At 43.0% G+C, this 25843-nt stretch overlaps 1 protein-coding gene across 1 annotated transcript in view; it reads left to right on the forward strand.

Moving 5' to 3' along the window:
* Positions 1-24723, forward strand: part of LOC124616695 — a 44853-nt gene extending 20130 nt beyond the window's left edge. Inside the window, exons 3-4 of the mRNA XM_047145033.1 lie at positions 4728-4822; positions 23986-24723. Coding sequence (XP_047000989.1) covers positions 4728-4822; positions 23986-24158 — 268 coding nt within the window. The 3' untranslated portion in view covers positions 24159-24723. The remainder of the gene's footprint in view (positions 1-4727; positions 4823-23985) is intronic.
* Positions 24724-25843: the final 1120 nt, after the last annotated feature.

Consider the following 25843-nt stretch of genomic DNA (forward strand, 5'->3'; position numbering starts at 1 on the left):
TTAAGTTTATAAAAATAATGACAAGTTTTTGTTAATCCTTTTGTACTTACAATGAGCAGAAAAAAACTGCAAACACAAATCAGAAAAAGGGATGGTGTTTGATTGGCGAGGCATGTATTGTAGTGGAAACTATATAAATACTCCCCTGAATTAATCCCTCTTACAACGCAATCTGACTATGTTTACATGGATCCACTGTGAGGCCCAGTTCTATCCAAATGGAATCGACTGCGACCAAGTGCACCTCAAACTATGGTTCATGGAGAACAGGGAGCTGTGAATATCACTTAATAGCCCTGTGACGGTGCAGCAATACCTTACCCTTTCATCTTGATTCAGACGGCAGCAGAAAACGGCAAGCTGTGGGCAAGGGGCGGAGTTTAGCGGCAGCTGTAATGTTCCGATGCGCCCTCGAAAACTTACGAACTATGTGGACTGGCGTTCTGATCATTAGAGGACAGGAAACTTCTCTATCAGAGCCCTGAAATACCGACAGATTTCAGTGTGTGGTGCACCTGTTCGCTGGTCTGGCCAAACCAATTTGACGCACAGGCACGACGGCGCATGTTGGAATTGTTAAACGTCCGACAGCAAACTCAGGACGAATAAGTTCACCCTCATGACACACGATATGTCCGAGGCGATATGCAGTTCCACTGTCGGTACAGTTGGAAACTGACACTGGCTCTTGGTCCACCACAAGTTACAGGCCACAAGTCTCACCCACTAGGGAGAGACCTGAAGTTCTCCACCAGGGAAGGACCAGAAGATGAAGAGAGGCAAAGAAGAACGGTCATTTTCCACCAAGTCTCAGTACGGGAGCCAAATTTGCAAGGAAGAAAAACCGGCTCCACGTTGTACAAACCAATCGAACTCTCCTCTCCTCATTGAATCTCCCCTCTTCACTGTTCTGCTGGCCAGGTAGCCAATCCAGACACAGCACCGGCTTTCCCACGCTGGGGGAGCAAGCCTCTGCTTTGCATATCCTAGGAAAAGGCTATCAGCGACTCAAAATCTTTCTTGTCTGCAAGATTTTAGACTAGGGAGGCGCTGTTCTCACATTAAGCGTGTCCATGTTTTGGCAGAAAACGTCTACCTCGACGCGACCATAGTCTCTCATTTATGGAGAGATTTAATCTTACCAGGCCGACCATTTCCAATTTCTGAGACTGGGATGTTAAGCTTCACAGACAGTGGTGCCCACGAAATACATGTTGTTGCTGCTCGCTAAAAGAACCTGGCGACTTCCTGGCGCCAGGGTAGTTACAGTCTTGCCTATACTAAACACTTGCACCAGCCACTCTGTTCGTATCGTCCCAGCTTCTAACATGAGAATGCTTGTTGTTTTATGACCATCTCACTGCTTGCACAAAAGCTCAGATTACAGCAGTCTCTCTTAAATGGCTTCCTCCACCCACTTTCTGCCAACTGGACACCTTCACGACAGACTGTTGCTTGGCCTAGGTGAAATGTTTAGTGAGCCGGCATCCTCCTGTTCTGACCCTTAGTGGGAAGAGAGGAATGCCATGGCCCGAGGTCCCTCGCAGGTGCAATTCACAATGCCCTGCTTCCCCAAATCACTCGCACAGCCAGGTCACTGGACACAACATTTATGGCCCGCAATCCATCTTTCACCCTGTTCTCTGTCGTCTCCACTATGGTCCCTCGGGTACAAGTTCTCTACAGGCTACACACGCTGTTATATGAAAATCCTGCCTACAATTTCCTCATGTAAAAAAAGTCGTCAGCCACACATACCAAATATAGTACTGGGAAACACGGAGACCATTACCTAAAATATGAATATTAATGTGACCAACAGTGTAGTTAAAGTGAGAGAGTGGTGTGTCACCTGTCAATATGTTTACATAATATAATAAACAATATTAAAATGACATGTTCAAATTTTACCTGCTACATTTCAGAGATGTCAAATGTAGTTCTGTACAACACAATAAAACCAACAGTTAATGCAGCTTATGAACAAGAGTAAGAGATAAACTTCACTTTTTGGAGTGTTTACGACAGTGAAAACTTGAAATGAAGAAACTTGGTTCCGAGTTGCTGAAACTACTAAGTTCAGCAGCTTCTGTCCTTCGTATAATTTCTATTTTTGTAACTAACAAAGCAACACCTTAGCTCCCCTCCCTACTTGTGGGATTGTGTAAAGTGGAAGCTACTGGTGGCTTCTTGATCCACCGCTTTTTTTTACATATTATTATTGAAACATGACAACCGATTGAAGCATCATGGTCACAGTGCTCCATATCCATAATGGTTAAAAGTTTTATTTCAGTACCTATGCAGGTAAAAGGAGCAATAAAAAAGTAAAGGAAGTGTCAACTGCAGTTAATGAACATCACAGTTGCAATGTTCCACATTCATAATGGATAAAAATTTTGCTGAAGCTTTTATTTATGACTAGAATGCACTAAAGTCATTATTAAAGACATATAATGTGGTATAAACGATTTAGCAAATTTGAGGGTAAGGAAAACACGTTGAAAAGTAACCACAACAAAAGACAGCGTTTGCCGTTTCTGACACAGTACATTCTTAACTCTTTATTTGGAGATGCTTTCAAATTTCAAGAAAAAAATTATTTTAGTGGCATTGTGAATTTATTTTAAAAACTGCTGGCCATAATCAGTAAAGCCCTTCCAGTGTGTAAAATATTACCTAACTTTTACGTAAATCGGTGTTGCTAACTGTATATGCTTTCTAAACGTAATGTGGCAAAGATATTCTGACAGTCTCTCCTCATTTGCGTTGAAATTAAAAAAGAAGAAAAGAAGTGCCTTGAAGCGTCTACTGTCCATCTGGCACATAATAGCTCTTGTGCAGCCCGCCATGTCTGCCAAAATTACAAAATACCGCCCTACAAAGGTGGATGCTGTAAATGTGTCCAATCAGTGGATGACTGAGAACTACACTGCCGTTAAAGTTCATCATCAAATAGTCAGTGAATTCAAATATTTTATAAATTCTACGACTGAAGATAGATGAGAAATTTTGGAGCAAATCTTTCACTCATGATCATAAGCAGAAACTTAATGTTGCTGATTTTACAATCAGAATAAGCTACACTGTCACTGACATTGAAGGTAAAAACTTGATAACTTTGTCACTTACACCCTAATAAGTCCTATGGAATAAGTTCAGGCGAATGACGTCATGAGCCAAGGACAAACAAGTGTTAAAACGATCTGAGTTGTTTGTTTTCGAAATTTTCTTCCTGTATTGTTCCATACATGTATCCCAATAAGGAAATTTTATTTAAGAAGTTCTGTACATTTATAAGAACATGCAGCATTCGATAAGTGAACTTCAAGAAAGGAAAACATTTTACGTCTGATAATACCCTCTTAAATTTAGCATAGAATCATGTACATTTTTTTCTGAGAGTCGGTCTCCCAGAGAGAAGAAAGGGAAAAAGTGAAATTTCCTAATCTTATCAGAAAGATTTCCTTGAGGCACAATGTTTTCTTCCTGTACAGGATTTGTTCACCCCAGTTCAGAACCATTAGGAATCGTTCTTCAAAATATTATAATTAATAAAATAGCATATTTTTGTTTATCCTTTTTAATGATTTTTTCGTGGATTAATTTTGATTAATTAACGAGCCTGAGGAAAAAAATTAATCACAACTACCACTGTGTGAAGGAAAACCGAACCCCGACCTTCTTTTCTTCTTACAGTCACCACAGTCAGGCCAATTTTGAGATTTCCTGGTGAGGGTAGCAAGACCAGGGAAGTCGATAATGGTTATCAAGTAGATAATAATTAATATCATTATGTCCAACCTTGTCATCAAATATGGGGTGTCTAAGAAGCCTGCATAAAACATTCACACAAATCGTATTAATGAGTTTTATTACAAAATGAAAAGAGGCAATTACACAGATGTGTTGCAAGCAAGGGGGGCGACATACGAAATAAAGAATCTTCTTAAGTATGAGCAATCACTAGTCGCTGCTACATAGAAACTACAAGCGAAGTAACTATCGTTGTTCCTTCTATCCAAGTTGCTAGTCTTGAAGTTGCTATTGAACTGGGACCGTCACCAGTCGGTCGCGGCACTTACGTCCTCTTCACATTGGGGCCTCTGCTGTCACGTTGTCGTCCTGGAGATGGGTGGGTCAGCGTGCGATTGGCTGACGTCTTCTCACTGCCATCTCTTCTCTATCGTTCCCGACTGCAGTGCCGGCGCTTGACTTTAGGCTGTAACAAATACTATCCGCTTTTCGTACCCAAATTTTTGTTGTGTTGTGAAACATAATAATGTTTCTTCTCATCAACACGATAAATATCATTGAAGTGACAGCTCAGGCAGAGTGGCTGCAAATGCTAAAAATACAACACAATTAATTTTCGCAACGTAGAAACTGTAACAAAAGCACAAACTCTGCTGAAAATTCGTGAAATTTGAAGTGTGGGGCGAGAAGTTTCTGGTGTGAAGAGCTTGTCATGTCACTAGTATTTAATATAAAGTGATTAATATGAAATTTCACAGCACCAATGGCTTGAAACGACACACTAAAAGCGAAATGTAGTATCAAGAATTTGCTTTTCCAGCTAAGAACCAAGTTCCATGTTCGTGTATGAAAATTTTGGCATACTTTACATAAAAGGGTTCATGAATTTTGTGAGTTGTCTTTAAGTGTAGCACACAGCTAAGGAAGCTTTTTTTCATGATGTTCCGCAGTGTCACAGTATTTTTGTTTAGAATCGCAGAGATAGCTGGTGCAACTGGTGGCGTCATTCTTCTACTCGGAGGCGTGGCTTTCTGTTGTATCCAGTGTTGCAGGACCAGAAGACAAGGCAAGTATTATTCTTCTGCCAATCACCTGCAAAACTAATCTTCTTTCCATAATACCAGCTCTGCACTTGGTATGTACTGTACCAGTGGGTGGTGAGTTTCATATGGTCGTTTCAGAGCGTCAGAGAGACAAGAGTGTTACAATAAGAGTGCAAGATCTGAACTGCACGACATTTTGCCAATAACTATTCGATAGGCCACTGATTTTGGCAGGTCGATGGACGAGAGATAGGTGAGCAAACAAGAAGCGCCACACGATACACTAATGCGTGTTTATTGTTAATTATTAACGTCAAAATGGTTCAACACAGGTTCCTACTACTTGAAAAGTGCGCGCAATTTTCGATGGAAATAATGTTCCAGATCCAATTGTGAAAAGAATAATAACAAAATTCGAAAATATTGATTGAGTTTTTGATTTAAAACACGTGACATGGTCGTTCAAAAACAAACATCATGGCAGCCTGCGAGAGTATGACGAAGAGTCCATGGATCTCGATTCTTCATCATGCGCAGGACTTGGACACTTCACCATATGCTCATTAAATTTTTTCATCTTACAGGATCCAACTGACTCAACAACTGCGCCAACAGACCATGCACACAGAAGGGATTTCTTCAGTTGTATTTCCGAACTAAAAGAAGAAATGAATGCTCATTCTGTGGCCAAAGTCATCATCAACGGCAAATCTCACTTACATTTCAATGGCTTCATTAATAGACACAATTCCCGAATTTGAGATTCATCAAATCAACAAACGACTGATGAGAAAAAAATGCGTCCGCAACGTGTCACTGATTGGTGTCCATTGTGATCTGGATGAATGCATTAACGGTAAACGGTGAACGTTGTCTTAACATGATAACCCAGTTGTTTGTGCCTCAGTTGCTTCCAACTGTTCTTAAAGACATATGGTTTCACCAGGACGGTGTCACTTGCCATACTGCCCGTGAAACATCGACGACCTTACGTGAGCCATTTCCTGGTCGTGTCATCTCTCGTTTTCGGAACCGGAAGTAGCCGCCACGTTTTTTCGATTCAACAACACCCGTGGCCGTTTTTGTGTGGTGTTTCCTGAAGCGTCACGTTTGCACCAACAAGGCGATGCAAGTTACCACTACAGCATTAAAAGACGAAACTGAACGCTCTGTCTACGAAATATCATGCATTCTGGTACAATTGTTTATGACCACCATGTAAGCAAACACCAGTTTTCATCTTTATCTCCCTTCTTCACTTCCCTCCCCCTTCCCCCTCGCATCCCCCTCTGCCTTTAGTCTACTTGTTCTCTTATCCATTAGTTATTAAACCCAAACTTATGATATAATTTATTATATTAATTTCTATAATTTATTATACAAGATTACCAGCGAAACTTAACTAATATAATTTATGACCAAAAATGGTCACCAGATGGTCACCTATGTATTATCTTAATTAGTATAATTTATGACTCAACTTGACTTCACAATCAAATATGGCTACCTAGAATTTTCACCCCATTCTATAAAATACGAGAGATGAATGAAAAGTAATGCCTCCACAGTCGTTAATTGGGTTTGGATTGGAATATTTTAATAAATCAAACGCAGAAATAATCCTTAGAATGTGGTCTTTAATTACCAATATTCACTTTTCCACATAATCACCAGCCAGCTGGATACATCTCTGCCAACGATGAACAAGTTTTCTGAAGCTGTCGCGGAAGAAGTCGACACTCTGTTTCGCAACCACAGCCACACAATTCTCTCAACATCTTCATCAGAAGCATAATGATGTCCTCGCGGGTCATCTTTCATTATCGGGAACAGATGGAAGTCAGACGGTGCTAAATCTGGGCTGTATGGAGGATGCCATACAGTGGTGAGATTCAGTCTCTGAAGTTCTGCTGTGGTGCCAAGTGAAATGTGTGGTTTGGCATTGTCATGCTACAGGAAAACATTTCCCTTTTCCTTTCGGACCCTTGTTATCCATCATTTCAGAGTTCGCAGCGTTGTGACGTAACGCTCTGAATTTATTGTTGTTCCACGATCAAGAAAAATCAACACGGATAACAACATCTGCGACCCAGAACACTGTGGCCATGATTTTTTCCAGCTGAGGGCTGGGTCTTGAATTTCTTTTTGGGGGCGAGTCTTTGTGTCGATATTCCATAGACTGACGTTTCGTCTCCGGGTCGTAATGATGTACCCAAGTTTCGTCTCCTGTCACAATTGAATGGAGAAAGGCGTCATCTTCATTCTTGTAACGCGAGAGGAGTTTCTGGCAAATTTCAAGTCTGTGCCCTTTCATTTCAGGAGTCAGCATCCGGGGTACCCATCGTGCATTGATCTTCCGATAGAAAAGGAAACCAATAATGTGACCCACACGTTCTTGCGACATGCCTATTGTGCTTGCAATTTCTCTCTGAGTAAGACGACGATCGTCCTGAATTAATCTGTCAACATTTTGCTTGTGAAACTTGAGGGTTTCTGTCACAGGACGTCCAACTCTTTGTTTGTCATGCAGGTCAGATGTTCCCACCTCAACATCTTTAAAGTTACTCGCCCAACGACACACAGTACTCACATCAACACAATCACCATAAACTGCTTTCATTCTCTGATGAATCTCCTTTGGAGTGACACCTTCTGCTGTCATGAATTCAGTGACTACATATTGCTTCAATCGCACTGAGCGACCGTCTGCGCAGGGTTCCATACTTCTTTACACTGTAACAACACAACCGTTCAATGCTAAGGCTTCGCGCCAACTGGAGTTGTTGAGAAGAGGCTGCAGAACAAGCCAGTACCTGCCACATACCAATGCTGCCAACTGTTGAAGAGTTACGAAGGTGGAGGCATTACTTTTCAGTCAACCCTCATAGTTATTCTAATTACTGTTTTGCTGAAGACGCCTACCCCCATCCCCCCAGTAATTCGGGCTTAAAACTTGGAAAACATGCTACATGTTTCACCGGCACTGTGATAGCCATAAAATGAAAAATATTAATTAAGTACTCATATCTTATAACTTTTTAATTATGAAGCAGGAACTATTAAAAATACGAGACAATGAACTCACGCTTGCATTATCGGTGGTAGATGTGGGTGTTATTTAACATTCAAGTTCATCGCACTCTGAAGCTTGAGTCATGTAAGAGGGCAGCCAAATTTTCAGCCGTTCTGCACATCTCCCTCCTCTAGCTGCTAGCAGCCAATAATATTCATTCTCCTTCCGGGCTGCTGGCAGACAGTTACAGCTAGAGAGGGAGAATCTCGCTCCTACATGCTGCACTGTTACCATACTTCGCGACGACCGAATTATTCATTCATAACTGTCAGTTTTTTCGTTTCCCTTTTTTTCTTGCAACAGTGTATCTGTAAATGTTTAAGTGTGATAAAAAAAAGTCAGGTGACGGCAATGAATGTGAAGTGCTTCAGAAGCAGGCGAGGCGGATTATTTACCGCATTTATAACTTTTTCAAACATGCATTTGAAAGCAGGTCTCGTACTGTTGACATTTGAAAACACGCAAACGGACTGTAGAGCCATGTGGTGTCAGCAAGAGAACTGTAAAAAGAATTGTAAAAGAAAGTTTCAGAGCTGTAGAAACCATAGAAACGTTTTCGTGTCGCCTGGAAAGCACCAAAATCGCAAGAAACCTCTAACACAAATGGATGGTTTTAACAGTGATTTTTTTTAAAGTTCTTCATGTGAGTGATGAATACCTGACATGACAAAAACGTGTTACAGTTATGCAACTTCGTCAATGTAAAGGATTTTAAAAACATTGGTTCCAGATACATTAAGAAGAGAGCTTTTAGGTGCAGCACGAACTGTATCCCATATAAAGATTCACGATACAAGAGAAATTGTTAGCTAGCAGTGTATATCTTGATGGAAAATGGGTCAATTACAATCATTCGAAGAAGATCTGCTGGAAGACGAGTGACGGTACTGGCAGTTTTAAAGTTCTCATGGGAATAGGTTCTCGGATAATTATTCTGCATGCTGACTCTTCTTCTGGTTTTGTTTCTGAGAGTAAACTTGTATTTACATGTAAGAAAAACAGCAGTGATTACCATTCGGAAACGAAGGCTGTCATTTTCGTAACATGATTCACAATTCTTGTCATACCTTGCTTCGAAGTCAGTCACTGCCAATTATAATTCAACTTTATAGAGAAAACATCAAGTACAAACACCAGAAAAGTGGATAATTTCCTCAGCTTAAAAATAAAAATATTAAGCACCGTATAGGCCAGATTCGTGCCGATCTCCTGAAGCTCGTTAATTTATACAATCACGTGACAGAACGTATAACTTGACTTCATTGCACGTGAATGGGGTCACACAATTTTGTGTTTGCCCCCACGTCACTGTCAGTGTAGCGCCATAGAATTAATTTTGGCAAAGGGTTTTACGGCTATGTGGGAGAAAGAAACAAAACATTCAAGATAACATACAGTGAATCGCTTGTGTATGAAACAATAGACAATAGACAACATTCCACCTGCAGCTGTCCGTGCAGCATGTTGAAAAGCTTCATGAAGAAGAATTTGACAAGGAAGTGGTGGTGGATACAAGCCTTGAACCTATCATCATAAATTTACGATCAGATTGTTTAGAAACAGACTAAAATAGCAGTGACAATTGTATTACGATATAGACTTTGGAACAAAGTAATAATATTTCTTAGTTTTAAAGACTCGTTGTTCGAAAAATGTATCAGTTGCATACGTAATAATGAGAACTTCCAAGCCTTATTGATTAGTACTTTGTATCCTTTTCGTTATTCAGACCATAACGTTCAAAATATTTCCCAAGGAGAAGTTAAGCTTCTCCCATCATGTTGTATGTGCGAGCTAACATCCCAACGATGTTCGGGCTCACATCCAATTCCTCTTCGTCGAAATGTCTTGGCTCAAACTCACCTAGGAGTTGAACCACACATATCGCATTACACGCCCTAAATTACACACTTGTGACCCTTTGGTTAAATTGTCTGGCCGATTGGAAGTTTGCGAAATTGTATGAAAAATACAACGTTAATATAACATATAACAACAATAATAATAATATCGGGAACTAAATTAACGACCCATAAATGATGAAAGTCACACAGTTGCGATTCGGTTAGAATAATGTTTATTCAGAAAGTAAACTAATAGCGAAAGTGGTCGTATTTAGAGTTACTGTTACACTCGAGCGCATATTCATTTGACACAGTTCTATCATTCACAATCTCATCGCGAAATACAAATCCCATCTCCACCTCGTTATCTACGCGAAAAGTTAGAGTTCACACCAGGCGCGCGGCTGCCCACCGCTCAGAGTCCCGCGATTCCACCCAACGCGAAATTTTCTAAGTCGTTTCACTTCCTAGCTACCAAAAGACCGACTGTCCGCTTACGCGTCTCCACCAGCACTGTCCCCCCGCCCGTCTCCGGCCGCGTCTCCAGCGTGCCGAACATCGTCGCTCAACTGACGAGGGCAATTCCCTTCCCTGAAGCCGTCCATCTGACTGGCTACAGCTTATTCTACACTATTTTACATTTTGATCTACTTAAATAATCAAAGCTTGACCACTTTCAAGTTCAAAATAAAGTAAAAATAATATCCATTGCATAACAAACGTTAAATTCTTTTACATAAAACCAATACAGTTTACTTCCTAACTTTGAATGTAACGGCCAGTAGCCTTACACCAATGTGCTGTCTGATAAATAAATGAAGAACAAAAGTAGCTATTATGCACTAAACTTTACAACAAATATTCTGTTACCTAATGATTCAATAAGGTGTCATGCTGTCATCGTTCAATGTGTTTTGCGTGGAGGAAATGATGATCTGATGCTGAACTGAAAATACTGATAGTTTAAATTTACTACATCTTTTAAACAAATAAAGTTACAGAGTTGATATGTACAATATTTGTTATTTTAATGATGCACTTTATATGAAATGTCGATCGTTAAGATCGACCAAAGTGTTCAGATTTTAGCATTCAAGTCTTTGTCACAAAACGTGTTAATTTCACTTAAACACTAAATCCTGAACTGTTATAGATATGATCAAATTCAAGTTTTATTGGAATCACCATGATAATTTAAGAAGGATGGTAGATTAAAATTAATGTGGCTTCATTCCCTGAATTACTACAGACTTAAGTCGTTTTCATAAATGTTTCTCTTTATGGCCGATCTTAGGTCCGCCATATTTAATACTGCTATGCCTCCCTGGTCACAAACCGCTCCTACGGGGTTTCCCTATGATGTAGGTTCTTGTCTGTCTCACTCGCACACTACAGCGCTTAGGCCTGATCAGCCTGGCCTCATTCAGCACAATAGATGCCTGTGGACTTTCCCCATCTCTTGGCGAGTCTGCGCTCTTTGTGGCACACGGTCCTGGAAAGCAAGATTCATTTCACAATTCCTGGAAGGCTGTCTCTTTCGGCCATATACTTAAATGAGAGTGAAATGATCGTTAACTCGCATATGCTTTAATAACACACGAGAATGCAGCTGGATAAATTCGTCAGAAGTCCGATATTTCTACATGTAAACCTCTGTCGTTTTCAAGTCATGAACAAGATAAGACCCTAAAATGAAACTAACTGTTACTTGTCGAGACCATCGGTGGTTTTCGATGTTAATGGTCAACATTTCCTGGAGTTATTCGCAGGTGATGTTTAATTATTTGCTTGTTCAATGGATTATAAATGCGGTCTCTCATTGTAATATCTAACATGATACTTTACACTCATAATTTTCATTAACAGTGAAAAGTATGACAACTCACTGACAGTTTTTACGATATTATTTTATATTAGTCTTTTCTACCACTAATTCTTTCTAACCACAGCACTTACACTTAACTATAGTCAAACACATCCACACACACACGCACGCACACACACACACGCACACACACACACCTTACACATTTTTAAAATTCTATTGAGTGGAATCAGTTGTCAAGCAAATATAACGATTTAGGTTTGTGCTCGAAGTTAATTTTGTTGTGTGTTAAATTTTTACTTATAATGCAGTTCAAATCCCAATAAATGGTAATTATTGCAAGCAGTTTCAATGACCTTATGGTTAGACAGTTGTCATTTTGAGAAAAATTTTACTTCACGTCTTCATGAAGCTTTGTCAGCTGTTCTCGCCTCCCGACGTCACACAGAGTAAATCTGTGGAGTGGTGGACACAACGTCGTCAAGACATGAATTAATATTTCTCTCATGACGACTGATCGAAATTGGTTTTAATATTTATTATTGCCCTCATAGACTTGAACGTATAAGACAATGTACTGTACGCAAACGAGCCTGACTGTTGACTGCAACAATGCAGTTCGGCAACGTGGATTTTGTTTGCCCGCTCTCTGCTGCCACGCATGTGCAGTTCTCATCCCCCCCACACTTCCTTTCCACTCCGCTCCCTGTGCGAAAGCGCCATCCTAAGTGACGTGGGTTATAGTTACTGATGTGCTATAACTGTTTAATAATGAATCAGAAGGTTTTAGAAACATGTAGCCACCTTAGAACTTGTGCTTGCATTAACAATACTGGTTGTATACCTAATTCAAAGTTTTAAGACATTAAGTGAGGGTGAAATATTTCGCGCTGCACAGAGGCCGCTGGCACAATACCACGTCGACTGTACGCGCGCCACACAGCTGTTAAGCACTGCATAGAGAGACAAGCCTCACTGTGCCACTCTGTGCACCAAGTGGTCTGCTTTCTTGTGCAGTGCTCGGCCCGCCACACCAACATTTACGTAGTGGGTGGCAGATGGCAATCGGCAGCTGCAACGCCCCTTGCTAAGTAATCAAAATACCGCAGCAATAGTGGGGTGTGCACTGCAGACAGCTGCCTCATTGTTACTCCCTCTAAGTAGTGACGTCTCCCTCTAGCATGTGTGCTGCCCAAAGAGTCTGAGCCATTGCTGCAGTCAGCTTATTATAACTCGTTTGCTACCCTTGATCTACACGCATGGTCTAAGGGGAGCGTCTTTCATTAGTAATCAAAACGTCCTCAGCCCTTGGTTCAAAACCCGCCTTCATTTTAATTTTGGTTAATATACAGCACTGATGGCCGAAGACTTTCGGCATAAGATGTCACCTTTATTCTGCAAATGGCCTTGACAAAGGGGGCGAAGGAGCGGAAAGAGGTTCACGACACTCTCTTGTGTTTGGGGTGGGAAACTGCCCCTAAATGTGGAAGAATCAGCAATGATCAAGGGTTGGAGGCTGCAGAAAGCAATGGAAACCACTGCATTAAACCCACGTAACGTGTATCCACAGAACATTTGACCTGTAATTGAAACAGTGTCGTGATGATCACACCATTGGCAAAAGATTCCCGAAGAGTCTCCCACTCGGATCTCCGAGTGGGGACTGCCAACGAGGAGTTGACTGTGAGAAAAAGATTGAATAACGAACGAAAGGATAACGTTCTTCGAGTGGGGTCGTGGAAAGTCAGAAGCCTGAACGTAGTAGAGAAGCTATAAAATCTGAAACGGGAAATGCAAAGGCTCAATCTAAATATAGTAGGGGTCAGTGAAACGAAATGGAAAGAAGACAAGAATTTCAGATCAGATGAGTGTAGGGTAATATCAACAGCAACAGAAAATGGTAAAACGGGAGTAGGATATGTCGAGAATAAGAAGGTAGGACAGAGTGTGTGTTATTGTGAATAGTTCAGTGATAGGCTTATTCTTATCAGAATGGACAGTAAACCAGCACCGAAAACGATAATTCAGACATACAAGCCGACGTCGAAAGCGAAAGATGAAGAGATAGGGAAAGTATATGAGGATATTGAAAGGGTAATACAGTACGTAAATGGAAATGAAAATCTAACACTCATGGGCGACTGGAACGCAGTTGTAAGAGAAGAAGTATAACAAAATACATTAAAATTGCTACACCAAGAAGAAATGCAGATGACAAACGGGTATTCATTGGACAAATATATTATACTAGGACTGACATGTGATTACATTTTCATGCAATTTGGGTGCATAGATCCTGAGAAATCAGTACCCAGAACAACCACCTCTGGCCATAATAATGGCCTTGATACGCCTGGGCATTGAGTCAAATAGAGCTTGGATGCCGTGTACAGGTACAGCTGCCCATGCAGCTTCAACACGATACCACAGTTCATCAAGAGTAGTCACTGGCGTATTGTGACAAGCCAGTTGCTTGGCCACCATTGACCAAATGTTTTCAATTGGTGAGAGATCTGGAGAATGTGCTGGCCAGGGCAGCAGTCGAACATTTTCTGTATCCAGAAAGGCCCGTACAGGACCTGCAACATACGGTCATGCATTACCCTGCTGAAATGTAGGGTTTCGCAGGGATCGAATGAAGGGTAGAGCCACAGGTCGTAAAACATCTGAAATGTAACGTCCACTGTTCAAAGTGCCGTCAATGCGAACAAGAGGTGACCGAGACGTGTAACCAATGGCACCCTATGCCATCACGCCCGGTGATACGCCAGTATGGCGATGACGAATACACGCTTCCAATGTGCGATCACCGTGATGTCACCAAACACGGATGCGACCATCACGATGCTGTAAACAGAACCTGGATTCATCTGAAAAAAATGACGTTTTGCCATTCGTGCAGCCAGGTTCGTCGTTGAGTTCACCATCACTGGTGCCCCCGTCTGTGATGCAGCGTGAAGGGTAACCGCAGCCATGGTCCCTGAGCTGGTAGTCCATGCTGCTGCAAATGTCGTTGAACTGTTTGTGCAAATGGTTGTTGTCTTGCAAACGGCTAAACGGCTCTGAGCACTATGGGACTTAACATCCGAGGTCATCAGTCCCCTAGAACTTAGAACTACTTAAACCTAACTAACCTAAGGACGTCACACACATCCATGCCCGAGGCAGGATTCGATCCTGCGACCGTAGCGGTCGCGCGGTTCCAGACTGAAGCGCCTTTAACCGCGTGGCCACACTGGCGGGCTGTCTTGCAAACGTCCCCATCTGTTGACTCAGGGATCGACACGTGGCTGCACGATCCGTTACAGCCATGGGGGTAAGATGCCTGTCATCTCGACTGCTGGTGATACGGGCCATTGAGATCCAGCACGGCATTCTGTGTTACCCTCCTGAATCCACCAATTCCATAGTCTGCTAACAGTCATTGGATCTTGACCAACATGAGCAGCAATGTCGCGGTACGATAAACCATAATCGCGATAGGCTACATTCCAACCTTTATCAAAGTCGGAGACGTGATGGTACACATTTCTCCTCCTTACACGAGGCATTGCAACAACATTTCAACAGGCAACGCCGGTCAACTGCTGTTTGTGTATGAGAAATTGGTTGGAAACTTTCCTCATGCCAGCAAGTTGTAGGTGTTGCCACCAGCGCCAAACTTGAGTGAATACTCTGAAAAGCAAATCATTTGCATATCACAGTATCTTCTTCCTGTCGGTTAAATTTCACGTCTGTAGCACGTCATCTTGATGGTGTAGCAATTTTAATGGCCAGTGGTGTATTACAGGAGAATATCGGCTTTGGAATAAAATGAGTTTGTAAAAAATTTCAGCTAGTAGTAGCGCATACTCTGCTCAAGAATTATAAGAGGATGAGGTATATATGGAAAAGGCCGGGTAATACTGGAAGATTTCAGTTAGATGCGGCATGGTCAAACGGAGGTTCCAAAATTAGATAGTGGATTGTACGGCGTACCCAGGAGCTGATACATACTCAGATCACGATGTAGTAGTGATGAAGAGTAGGCTGAGGTTTAACAGATAAGTCAGGAAGAGTCAATGCACAGTGAAGTGGGATACGGAAGTACTAAGGAATGACGAGATACGCTTGAAGTTCGCTAAGGCTATACATAAGGAGTAGCTCAGTAAGCAATACAGTTGAGGAAGGGTGGACATCTCTAAAAAGGGCAATCACAGAAGTTGGAAAGGAAAACATAGGTACAAAGAAGGTAACTGCGAAGAAACCATGGAAAACAGAAGAAATACTTCAGCTGATCGATGAAAACAAAAATGTTCAGGGAAATTCAGAAATACAAGTCGCTGAGGAATGAAATAAACAGGAAGTGCAAGGAAGCTAACATGAAATTGCTGCATGAAAAATGTGAAGAAATCGAAAAAGGAATGATTATCGGAAGGACTGACTTAGCATATAGGAAAGTCAAAACAGCCTTCGGTGACATTAGAAGCTAGGGTGGAAACATTAAGAGTGCAACTGGAGTTCCTTTGTTAAATGAAGAGGAGAGAGTGGATAGGTGGAAAGAGTGTATTGAAGGCCTCCGTGAGGGAGAAGATTTGTTCGTTGTGATAGAAGTAGCAGCAGAAGTCGGTTTAGAAGAGATAGGGGATCCAGCATTAGAATCAGAATTTAAGAGAGCTTTGGATGATTTAAGATCAAATAAGGAAGAAGTGATCTATAAGACTCCATCAGAACTTCTAAGATCATTGGGGAAAGTGGCAACAAAACGAGTATTCACGTTGGTGTGTAGAGTGTATGAGTCTGGCGACATACCATCTGACTTTCGGAAATATATCATCCACAAAATTCCGAAGACTGGAAGAGCTGGAAAGTGCGAGAATTATCGCAGAATCAGCTTAACAGCTCATGCATCCAAGTTACTCACAAGAATAACATACAAAAGCATGGAAAATGAAATTGAGGATGTGTTAGGTGAAGACCAGTTTGGCTTTAGGGAAGATAAAGGCACCAGAGAGGCAATTCTGGCGTTGCGGCTGACAATTAAAACAGGAATAAGGAAAAAGCAAGAGACGTTCATAGGATTTGTCGACCTGGAAAAAGCGTCAGACATTGTAAAATGGTGCAACATGTTCGAAATTCTGAGAAAAACAGGGGTAAGCTATAAGGAGAGATGGGTAACATGCAATATGCACAAAAGCCAAGAGGGAATAATAAGAGTGGACGACAAGACGAAGTGATCAGATTGAAAAAATTGCAAGACAGGGATGTATTGTTTCGCCCCTACTGCACCATCTATACATTGAAGAAGGAGTGATGGAAATAAAAGAAAGGTTCAGGAGTGGAAATAAAATTCAAGGTGAAAGGACATCAATGGTACGATTTGCAAATGACATTGCTATCCTGAGTGAAAGTGAAGATAAATTACGTAATCTTCTGAATGAATTAACAACCTAACGAGTACAAAATATGGATCGAGAGTAAATCGATGAAAGACGAACGTAATGAAAAGTAGCAGAAATGAGACCAGCCAGAAAACATCAGGGCAGATGGTCACGAAGTAGATGAAGTTAAAGAATTCTGTTACCTAGACAAGAAAATAACCAATGATGGACGGAGCAAGGAGGACATCAAAAGCAGACTAGCACTGCCAAAAAGGGCATTTCTGGCCAAGAGAAGTCTACTAGTACCTAACATAGGGGTTAATTTGAGGAAGAAATTTCTGACAATGTACATCTGGAGCACAGCATTGTATGAAAGTGAAACATGGACTGTGGGAAAACCGGAACAGAAGAGAATCGAAGCATTTGACATGTGGTGCTACAAACAAATGCTGAAAATTAGGTGGACTGGTAACGCAAGAAATGAGGAGGTTCTGTGCAGAATCGTAGAGGAAAGGAATATGTGGAAAACACTGACAAGGAGAAGGAATGGGATGATGGGACATCTGTTAATACATCAGGGGATGACTTCCATGGTACTAGAGGGAACTGTAGAGGGTAAGGACTGTAGAGGAAGACAGAGACTGTAATACAGCCAGCAAATAACTGAGGACGTAGATCGCAAGTGCTATTCTCAGATGAAGAGTTTAGTTGACACAGGAGAGAAATTCGGGGCGGGCAGTATCAAAACTGTCAGAAGGTTGATGACTAAAAAAAAAGAAAGAAAACCTATCGCTCGTTGACGAATGGGTAGTTGTACGTATCAAACGAGTACCCAAAAAAGAAAGTAGGAGTAATCCGCTGAATTATTATAAGAATAAACGAAAAATAGTCTTAATACTTGCCCAGAGGAGAATTTTGCCCAGACATTCGGTAACCCCTTGTACGTATGGTAGCAGGACGGTGTTCCGTGCTTCGTTCTGCATTTACCTTTTGCCCTCGTACTTCGGCTCCAAAGTTTTATGTATCATCCTCATGTCGTAGCCATTAGCTCCAAAAATGGACCTGAGATTCTGTAGTTCAGCTTTGGTATTGTGTTCATCGCTGACCCTGTAGGCTCTCTTAGTTAAAGTTTGCAGGGCCGATTTCTTTTGCGTAGGATGGTGCTGAGAGGATGCATGCGGGTATCTGTCCGTGTTGGTAGGCTTCCTACAAACTCTGTGTCCAAGTTTCCCGTCAGGTTTACGCTAAAGTTCCACTTCGTAGCAGCAACAAAGTGAAAGATGCTCTGGGCTCGATGAAAGATACAATTGACAAGTTTCATCCTGCCGGAATTCATGAACACGAGAGATATATCCGTCTCAAACAATACAACATATCAGCGGTGGCAGAACATCAAGAACAGTGCAAGATGAAGATCGAATTTCGAGAGACCGCGTACTGACGAACCAGTCGTTTGGTTTGTGGAGGAAGATTAAAGAGGCTATAGGAATAGCCAAGCGACCCCACAATGTGAATAGAGAAGTCGGGTACCGACTCCCAGGGTCTTGGTTGCCAGCAGTGACAGCTTTGCGGAAGGACAGCTCTCGCAAAGCAATAGGCGCGCTACAGGCCACTGCGGCGGAGGGTACACAGAGTGCTGACGCGCCCTAGTCGATACTAGGCAGTTAGTCAACAACGCTACGCGGCAGTCGCCGCTCAGTTTCCTATTCGCCGATTTCCACCAATGGCAAGCAATAGAGGAAACTCCAATGGAAAACTCCTATTTCCGCCAATGACAACACGGAATGCAAAGACCAATAAAAGAACACCTAATACCCTTCCTCCTCACTCTTATAATCAATGACAGCACTCCTCCATAGTCCCCACCTCCGGACAATCCAAGCCAAGGCACGCTCGCGACTCCATCCCCTCAAGCTCCTTTCTGGCCGTACATGGGGTCTGGACCCCTCCACCATCCTCCATACCTATAAATCCCTCATCCGCCCTATCCTTTGCTACGCCCACCCTTCCTGGATCTCCGCTCTCCCTGCCTTTTACAAATCCCTTCAGATCCTAAAAAAATGGCTCTGAGCACTATGGGACTCAACTGCTGAGGTTATTAGTCCCCTAGAACTTAGAACTAGTTAAACCTAACTAACCTAAGGACATCACAACATCCATGCCCGAGGCAGGATTCGAACCTGCGACCGTAGCGGTCTTGCGGTTCCAGACTGCAGCGCCTTTAACCGCATGGCCACTTCGGCCGGCTCAGATCCTAGAACGCCATGCTCTTCGCCTCGCCTATCACATCTGTCTCCCCTCCCCCATGCAGATCCTGTATGACCTTATTCCGTTCCCCCACCTCCTCCTTTTCCTCGAACGGATACGGATCCTCTTCACCTCCCATAAACTTGATCCTCCTCACCCACTTGTCTCTCCCATCCTCTCCCGCCCCCGTCCGCTGCTGCGCCTGTATTTCCACGTCCCACCTGCTCTCCATCTCTCCACTCTCCACACCCTCTCCCAAGGTGGCTTCCGCCAGCTCCCCCTCCCTGATGATCCCCTCCTCCCCTACATCTACCCCTCCTACCAACTTTGATACTCCCTCCCTCTTCCTGTGTCGTTCCTATGGGCACCCTCTCTCCCTTCTTTCCCCTTTCCCTCCCTCTTCCCTCTCTGCCCCCTCCTCCCCTGGGCCGCCCCTAACCCCATAACTTCATTCCTCCCCCCATCTCCTCTGCCCTTGGCATCTTTGCTCTCCCCTCCCCCTTCCCCACCACCTTCTTCCCCTCTTGGCAGGTCCCCAGACTCGCACACGCTACGTGGACATTCACGCACTGAAGATCATCACCATCAGTTTCTCGTGTGTGTGCCATCGTGTTGGTGTTTAGTGTTCTTCGCCGTCACGCTCCTTCGTTCACCTGTACCATCGAAGTCGTCAGTGTTTGTGCGCCGTGCCGACAGTTTTTAGTGTTTTTTCGTCGAGTGTTAACGGCTTCATGTTAATTGTTTCTGTGTCTACTGTTTTTGCCCCCCCCCCCCGCCCCCCACTTTGTTCAGTATCTTGTGTGTCTACTTGTATTTTCATTGTAAACCTTGTGGCTGAAGGGCAGCGTAGTATGCTGCTGCCAGCCCACCTGATATGAGGTGTTTAAATAACAATAAAGAAAAAAAATCTTCCATAGTATATAAGTAACCAAACTAGCGCTCATTCAGCAGTTAGCAATACACTCTGAGGAAGGCGTCTTACCATAGTCGCCGAAACGTCGCAATTTTATAGTTGATACTGCGGCCTCAAACCGAGAACAATTTTATTGAATCTGATACTCTATTTCACATTGTCACTATCGTTTTATGAGACTATCAGGTCGGATTGAGGGAGGACATACACTCCTGGAAATTGAAATAAGAACACCGTGAATTCATTGTCCCAGGAAGAGGAAACTTTATTGACACATTCCTGGGGTCAGATACATCACATGATCACACTGACAGAACCACAGGCACATAGACACAGGCAACAGAGCATGCACAATGTCGGCACTAGTACAGTGTATATCCACCTTTCGCAGCAATGCAGGCTGCTATTCTCCCATGGAGACGATCGTAGAGATGCTGGATGTAGTCCTGTGGAACGGCTTGCCATGCCATTTCCACCTGGCGCCTCAGTTGGACCAGCGTTCGTGCTGGACGTGCAGACCGCGTGAGACGACGCTTCATCCAGTCCCAAACATGCTCAATGGGGGACAGATCCGGAGATCTTGCTGGCCAGGGCAGTTGACTTACACCTTCTAGAGCACGTTGGGTGGCACGGGATACATGCGGACGTGCATTGTCCTGTTGGAACAGCAAGTTCCCTTGCCGGTCTAGGAATGGTAGAACGATGGGTTCGATGACGGTTTGGATGTACCGTGCACTATTCAGTGTCCCCTCGACGATCACCAGTGGTGTACGGCCAGTGTAGGAGATCGCTCCCCACACCATGATGCCGGGTGTTGGCCCTGTGTGCCTCGGTCGTATGCAGTCCTGATTGTGGCGCTCACCTGCACGGCGCCAAACACGCATACGACCATCATTGGCACCAAGGCAGAAGCGACTCTCATCGCTGAAGACGACATGTCTCCATTCGTCCCTCCATTCACGCCTGTCGCGACACCACTGGAGGCGGGCTGCACAATGTTGGGGCGTGAGCGGAAGACGGCCTAACGGTGCGCGGGACCGTAGCCCAGCTTCATGGAGACGGTTGCGAATGGTCCTAGCCGATACCCCAGGAGCAACAGTGTCCCTAATTTGCTGGGAAGTGGCGGTGCGGTCCCCTACGGCACTGCGTAGGATCCTACGGTCTTGGCGTGCATCCGTGGGTCGCTGCGGTCCGGTCCCAGGTCGACGGGCACGTGCACCTTCCGCCGACCACTGGCGACAACATCGATGTACTGTGGAGACCTCACGCCCCACGTGTTGAGCAATTCGGCGGTACGTCCACCCGGCCTCCCGCATGCCCACTATACGCCCTCGCTCAAAGTCCGTCAACTGCACATACGGTTCACGTCCACGCTGTCGCGGCATGCTACCAGTGTTAAAGACTGCGATGGAGCTCCGTATGCCACGGCAAACTGGCTGACACTGACGGCGGCGGTGCACAAATGCTGCGCAGCTAGCGCCATTCGACGGCCAACACCGCGGTTCCTGGTGTGTCCGCTGTGCCGTGCGTGTGATCATTGCTTGTACAGCCCTCTCGCAGTGTCCGGAGCAAGTATGGTGGGTCTGACACACCTGTGTCAATGTGTTCTTTTTTCCATTTCCAGGAGTGTAGAAGCAATTCAGAGGCGGGCTGCTGGATTTGTTACTGGTAGGTTTGATCATCACGCGAGTGTTACGGAAATTTTGGTAAACTTTTTGGAAACAGTGATCAATAGAGTATTATATTTTAACTTAAGTTCAGTCTTGATCACAACACTTATGTCTCAATAACATAGGTGACCGGTTTCGGTTATATTTATATAACCATCTTCAGACCCATGGCTTCCTTGGAGGAAGGTAGGGGGAGCTCTCCCCAGCTGCTACGAAGTCAATTGATAACAGTCATCAGTTGACTTCGTAGCAGCTGAGGAGAGCTCCGCCTACCATCCTCCAAGGAAGCCCTGGGTCTGAAGATGGTTATACAAATATAACCGAAACCGGTCACCTATGATATTGAGACATGAGTGTCGTGATCAAGACTGAACTTTAGTTAAAATATGTTACGGAAATGCTTCAGGAACTCGGGTGGGAGTATCTAGAGGAAAGGAGGCGTTCTTTTCGTGAATCGGTACTGAGGAAATTTAGAGAACCAGCATTTGAGGTTGACTGCAGTACAGTTTTACTGCCGCCAACGTATATTTCGCGGAAAGACCACAAAGATAAGATAAGATAGATTAGGGCTCGTACAGAGGCATATAGTCATTCATTTTTCCCTCGTTCTGTTTGCGAGTGGAACAGGGAGAGAAGATGCTAGTTGTGGTACGAGGTACCCTCCACCACGCACAGTATGGTGGATTGCGGAGTATGTATGTAGATGTAGATGACTTCCTTCTGGCGCCTTATGATCGGTCGGTTTTGTTTCAGATGACCCATCGTTCATATAACTTTTTTCTTGTACTCTAGTAGGAAACTATTGACTTTGATTGTCTGTATATATCAAACTATTGCTCGTATTGGCATAACCTGTTTACACAATCGTTTACAGACTCGTTAGTTGTAGCTTACAAGTTAAGCTAGATATGCATCTGCGCGGAGGCTTCAGCTATCTAACTGCACCTCCTCTACAGCACACTGGCTGATCACAACTGAGCCCCCACCACTGCCGTTTCCATCCCTCTACCACACTGTCTGCAAAAATATGCGACCACCTTGTTTTCTGTGCACTCTACACGAGGTACATATTCGAGAAAAAAATACGTTTGCTGAATAGTTTCGTAACGTGGGCTCTCGCAGTGCACAATTTCTTTCGTGCAGAACGTGCCATCGCAAGCTATTGAGCATGTCTGCGGCTCGCTCTTTATATTAGATTAGATTAGATTAGATTAACTTTTATTCCAATTGATCCGTAGTGAGGAGGTCCTCCAGGATGAATAACTGTCAGAAAAACAGCAATACATGACAAATATTTACAACTCAATCAATTAAGCTAATGTACCTTTGCACAGGTCCCAAGGGGAGTGATCGTCATTTTTTAATGAACACTATATGAAAGAATCACTTTACAAATACTAATGCACTGAATTTAAAATAAAAAAGTTTTTTATTTGTTTATAAGGTAATAAACGTGTAATACAACTACTATAATACTTATTTACAATGAACACATTACTGCACTGAAATGGTGCAGAAGTTATATTGTACTTACATATATATATATATATATATATATATATATATATATATATATATATATAAATTAGTTGGTTCTACTGAGAAATTCGTCAATGGAATAGAAGGAGTTGGCCACCAATAAATCCTTTAGGCTTCTCTTAAACTGAATTTCATTGGTTGTTAAGCTTTTTATGGCTGCTGCCAAGTTATTGAAAATGTGTGTTCCTGAATAATGCACACCTTTTTGTACAAGACTAAGGGACTTTAAATCCTTGTAAAGATTATTCTTATTTCTAGTATTGATTCCATGAATTGAGCCGTTGGTTTGAAAAAGTGATATATTTTTAATAACAAATTTCATTAAAGAATAAATATATTGTGAAGCAGTAGTTAGAATCCCTAGTTCCCAAGACAGGTTTCTGCAGGATGTTCTTGAGTTCACACCACATATAACTCTTACTGCACGTTTTTGTGCCCGGGAAACTTTAGACGAAATGTACCTGTGGCAAAGCTCTCGGTTGTTCCTCGCTGATGACCTCGCTGTTGAGCGCCCATAAACCCCCCCCCCCCCCCTCGGATGTTCCTCGGCTCATTTCTTCTCCCTGTTATCCAGTTTGGCAGAGTCCAGGCTGCTCTGAAGCAATATTCAGTATCTGGTCAAATCAGCATTTTGTATGTGTTGAGTGACTGATATAAGTGTAGCAACCAGTTCCATTTAAGGGAAGACACAGAATGATGTCGTCTGTTGTTCCAGATGCCAGCAACCCAGTACTGAGGTTACCTGCCGTCGTTCCGACTCCGACACCATCCACAGGCGGTGATGGCGACCTCTGCACGGAGACCTCGCCACTTAGTCACGACCACCGTGTGACGTATGGGTCTCATCAGGACATTAGCTCGACATCGTCTCGCCTCAGCAAGTCGTGAAGCCTATGTATTTCCGCAAACGAACCATAAGGAGGTCGAGGATAACGGAGGAAGTGTTAACCTTGCTGAGGCGACAAATCAACTAGGGAAAACTGTGCGCGGGGGCCATAACTTGAGCATTTCAAGCAGACCATCGCTTTGGGAAGGGTATTGACTAATGCTATTTGGACAACAAGGTGGAGAACTTTGGTGTGGTCATAGCAAACTGTTTTATGGACTTTGAACTTCTTGAATGTGTTAAACTGTGTCCCATGTTGGGAATTGAATCCATACCTTTGTTTTTCGTAGATAACTTACTATTAATTGAGCTATCCAACGAACTTCAGGTTTCTATGGAGAACATCGTTTTCTTCCTGTTCATACACCTCGAGTATACTCCTCCATTCATCGCTGGACTAGCGCACCTGGGACAGATGAAAGTGACGAAGATTTGTTATTCTTAGATTGCGGTCTAGAGACGATATGTCGGTTGGTGACTCGTAGCAACTGTTTTTGAAGCAGCAGGTTCGCTATACAGGGGGTTCTGAAATTACGAAATTCCCGTTACAAACTTCTATGACTTGTAGAGGGGAGTGAGTACACATTTCTATTGACACTTAAACATTAAACAAAAAAGGATCCAGCATACTGTATGTACAGAACAGTACTGCTGCATTACAACAGAAGCTCGTATGATGTTTTGTTTGTGGGGCGCTCAACTACACGGTCATCAGCGCCCGTACAAAAGACCCAGTTTTCACACAGCGCAATTCTTTTTTACACAGTCCAAACTAGCCACTGTCACTACAGATGATGATGATGATTATTATTATTATTATTATGACGATGAAATGAGGAGGACAACACAAACACCCAGTCCCCAGGCAGAGAAAGTCCCCAGCGGCTCGATGTGGCGACGACCAATGTCCTTACAGACATTGTACCTACGAAGCACTTACTGGTACACGCTCTCCGTCCCAACTGGTGTCTCTTCGATTTCTACTACACGGGACTGTTGTCTAAGAAACAGAGAGTAACTCCATTCGGCGAATCACTATTTTAACCTGTGACACTACCGTCCAGGGGAGAAAGTTGTTATTTAAATACTAGTATCAAACAGCTCGTTATTGTGTGTTTGTCTTACTACATTTCAATTTTCAATATTATGTAAAAGTTCATGTTGTGGGCGTTTATTATGGGCGTTCCCATTCAAAATATCTATCAATAAGATGTGTGTCTAAGTGGTTTCTTTTTTTTTTGTATTTATGTTAATCCTTTGTTGTAGAACATTATCATACGACAGAATTTGAATAGCCCTTTACTCCAATTTTTAGTATGTGATCCAATTTGACAGGTATCGATAGATTCGTTTGGTATCGATAGTTTAAACAGTGAGTAAAACATATTCTGTTCATTAAAAAGATCAAATGATTTTAATCTGTGGCGATTGGGAATGAAACACCAAAAGTGCTAACATCCTTTATGGCAGAGAATACTGCCTCATGCTTCGTTTTACCGCATTTTCACCGAATCTGTTATGGTGGAAGTGTACAGTCGTAACAAAGTACACATAGGAGAACCCTCTCTCTCTCTCTCTGTCACTCTCTCTCTTCCTCTCTTTCATCCCTAACATTTATCCCGCCGTTTTCCATAATTTGGTAAAATTATTTTCTTTTAACTTTGAGCCGCGCAGGGTAGCCGTGCAG

Source organism: Schistocerca americana, chromosome 5 (genome assembly GCF_021461395.2).
Source record: "Schistocerca americana isolate TAMUIC-IGC-003095 chromosome 5, iqSchAmer2.1, whole genome shotgun sequence".
Lineage (NCBI taxonomy): Eukaryota > Metazoa > Arthropoda > Insecta > Orthoptera > Acrididae > Schistocerca > Schistocerca americana.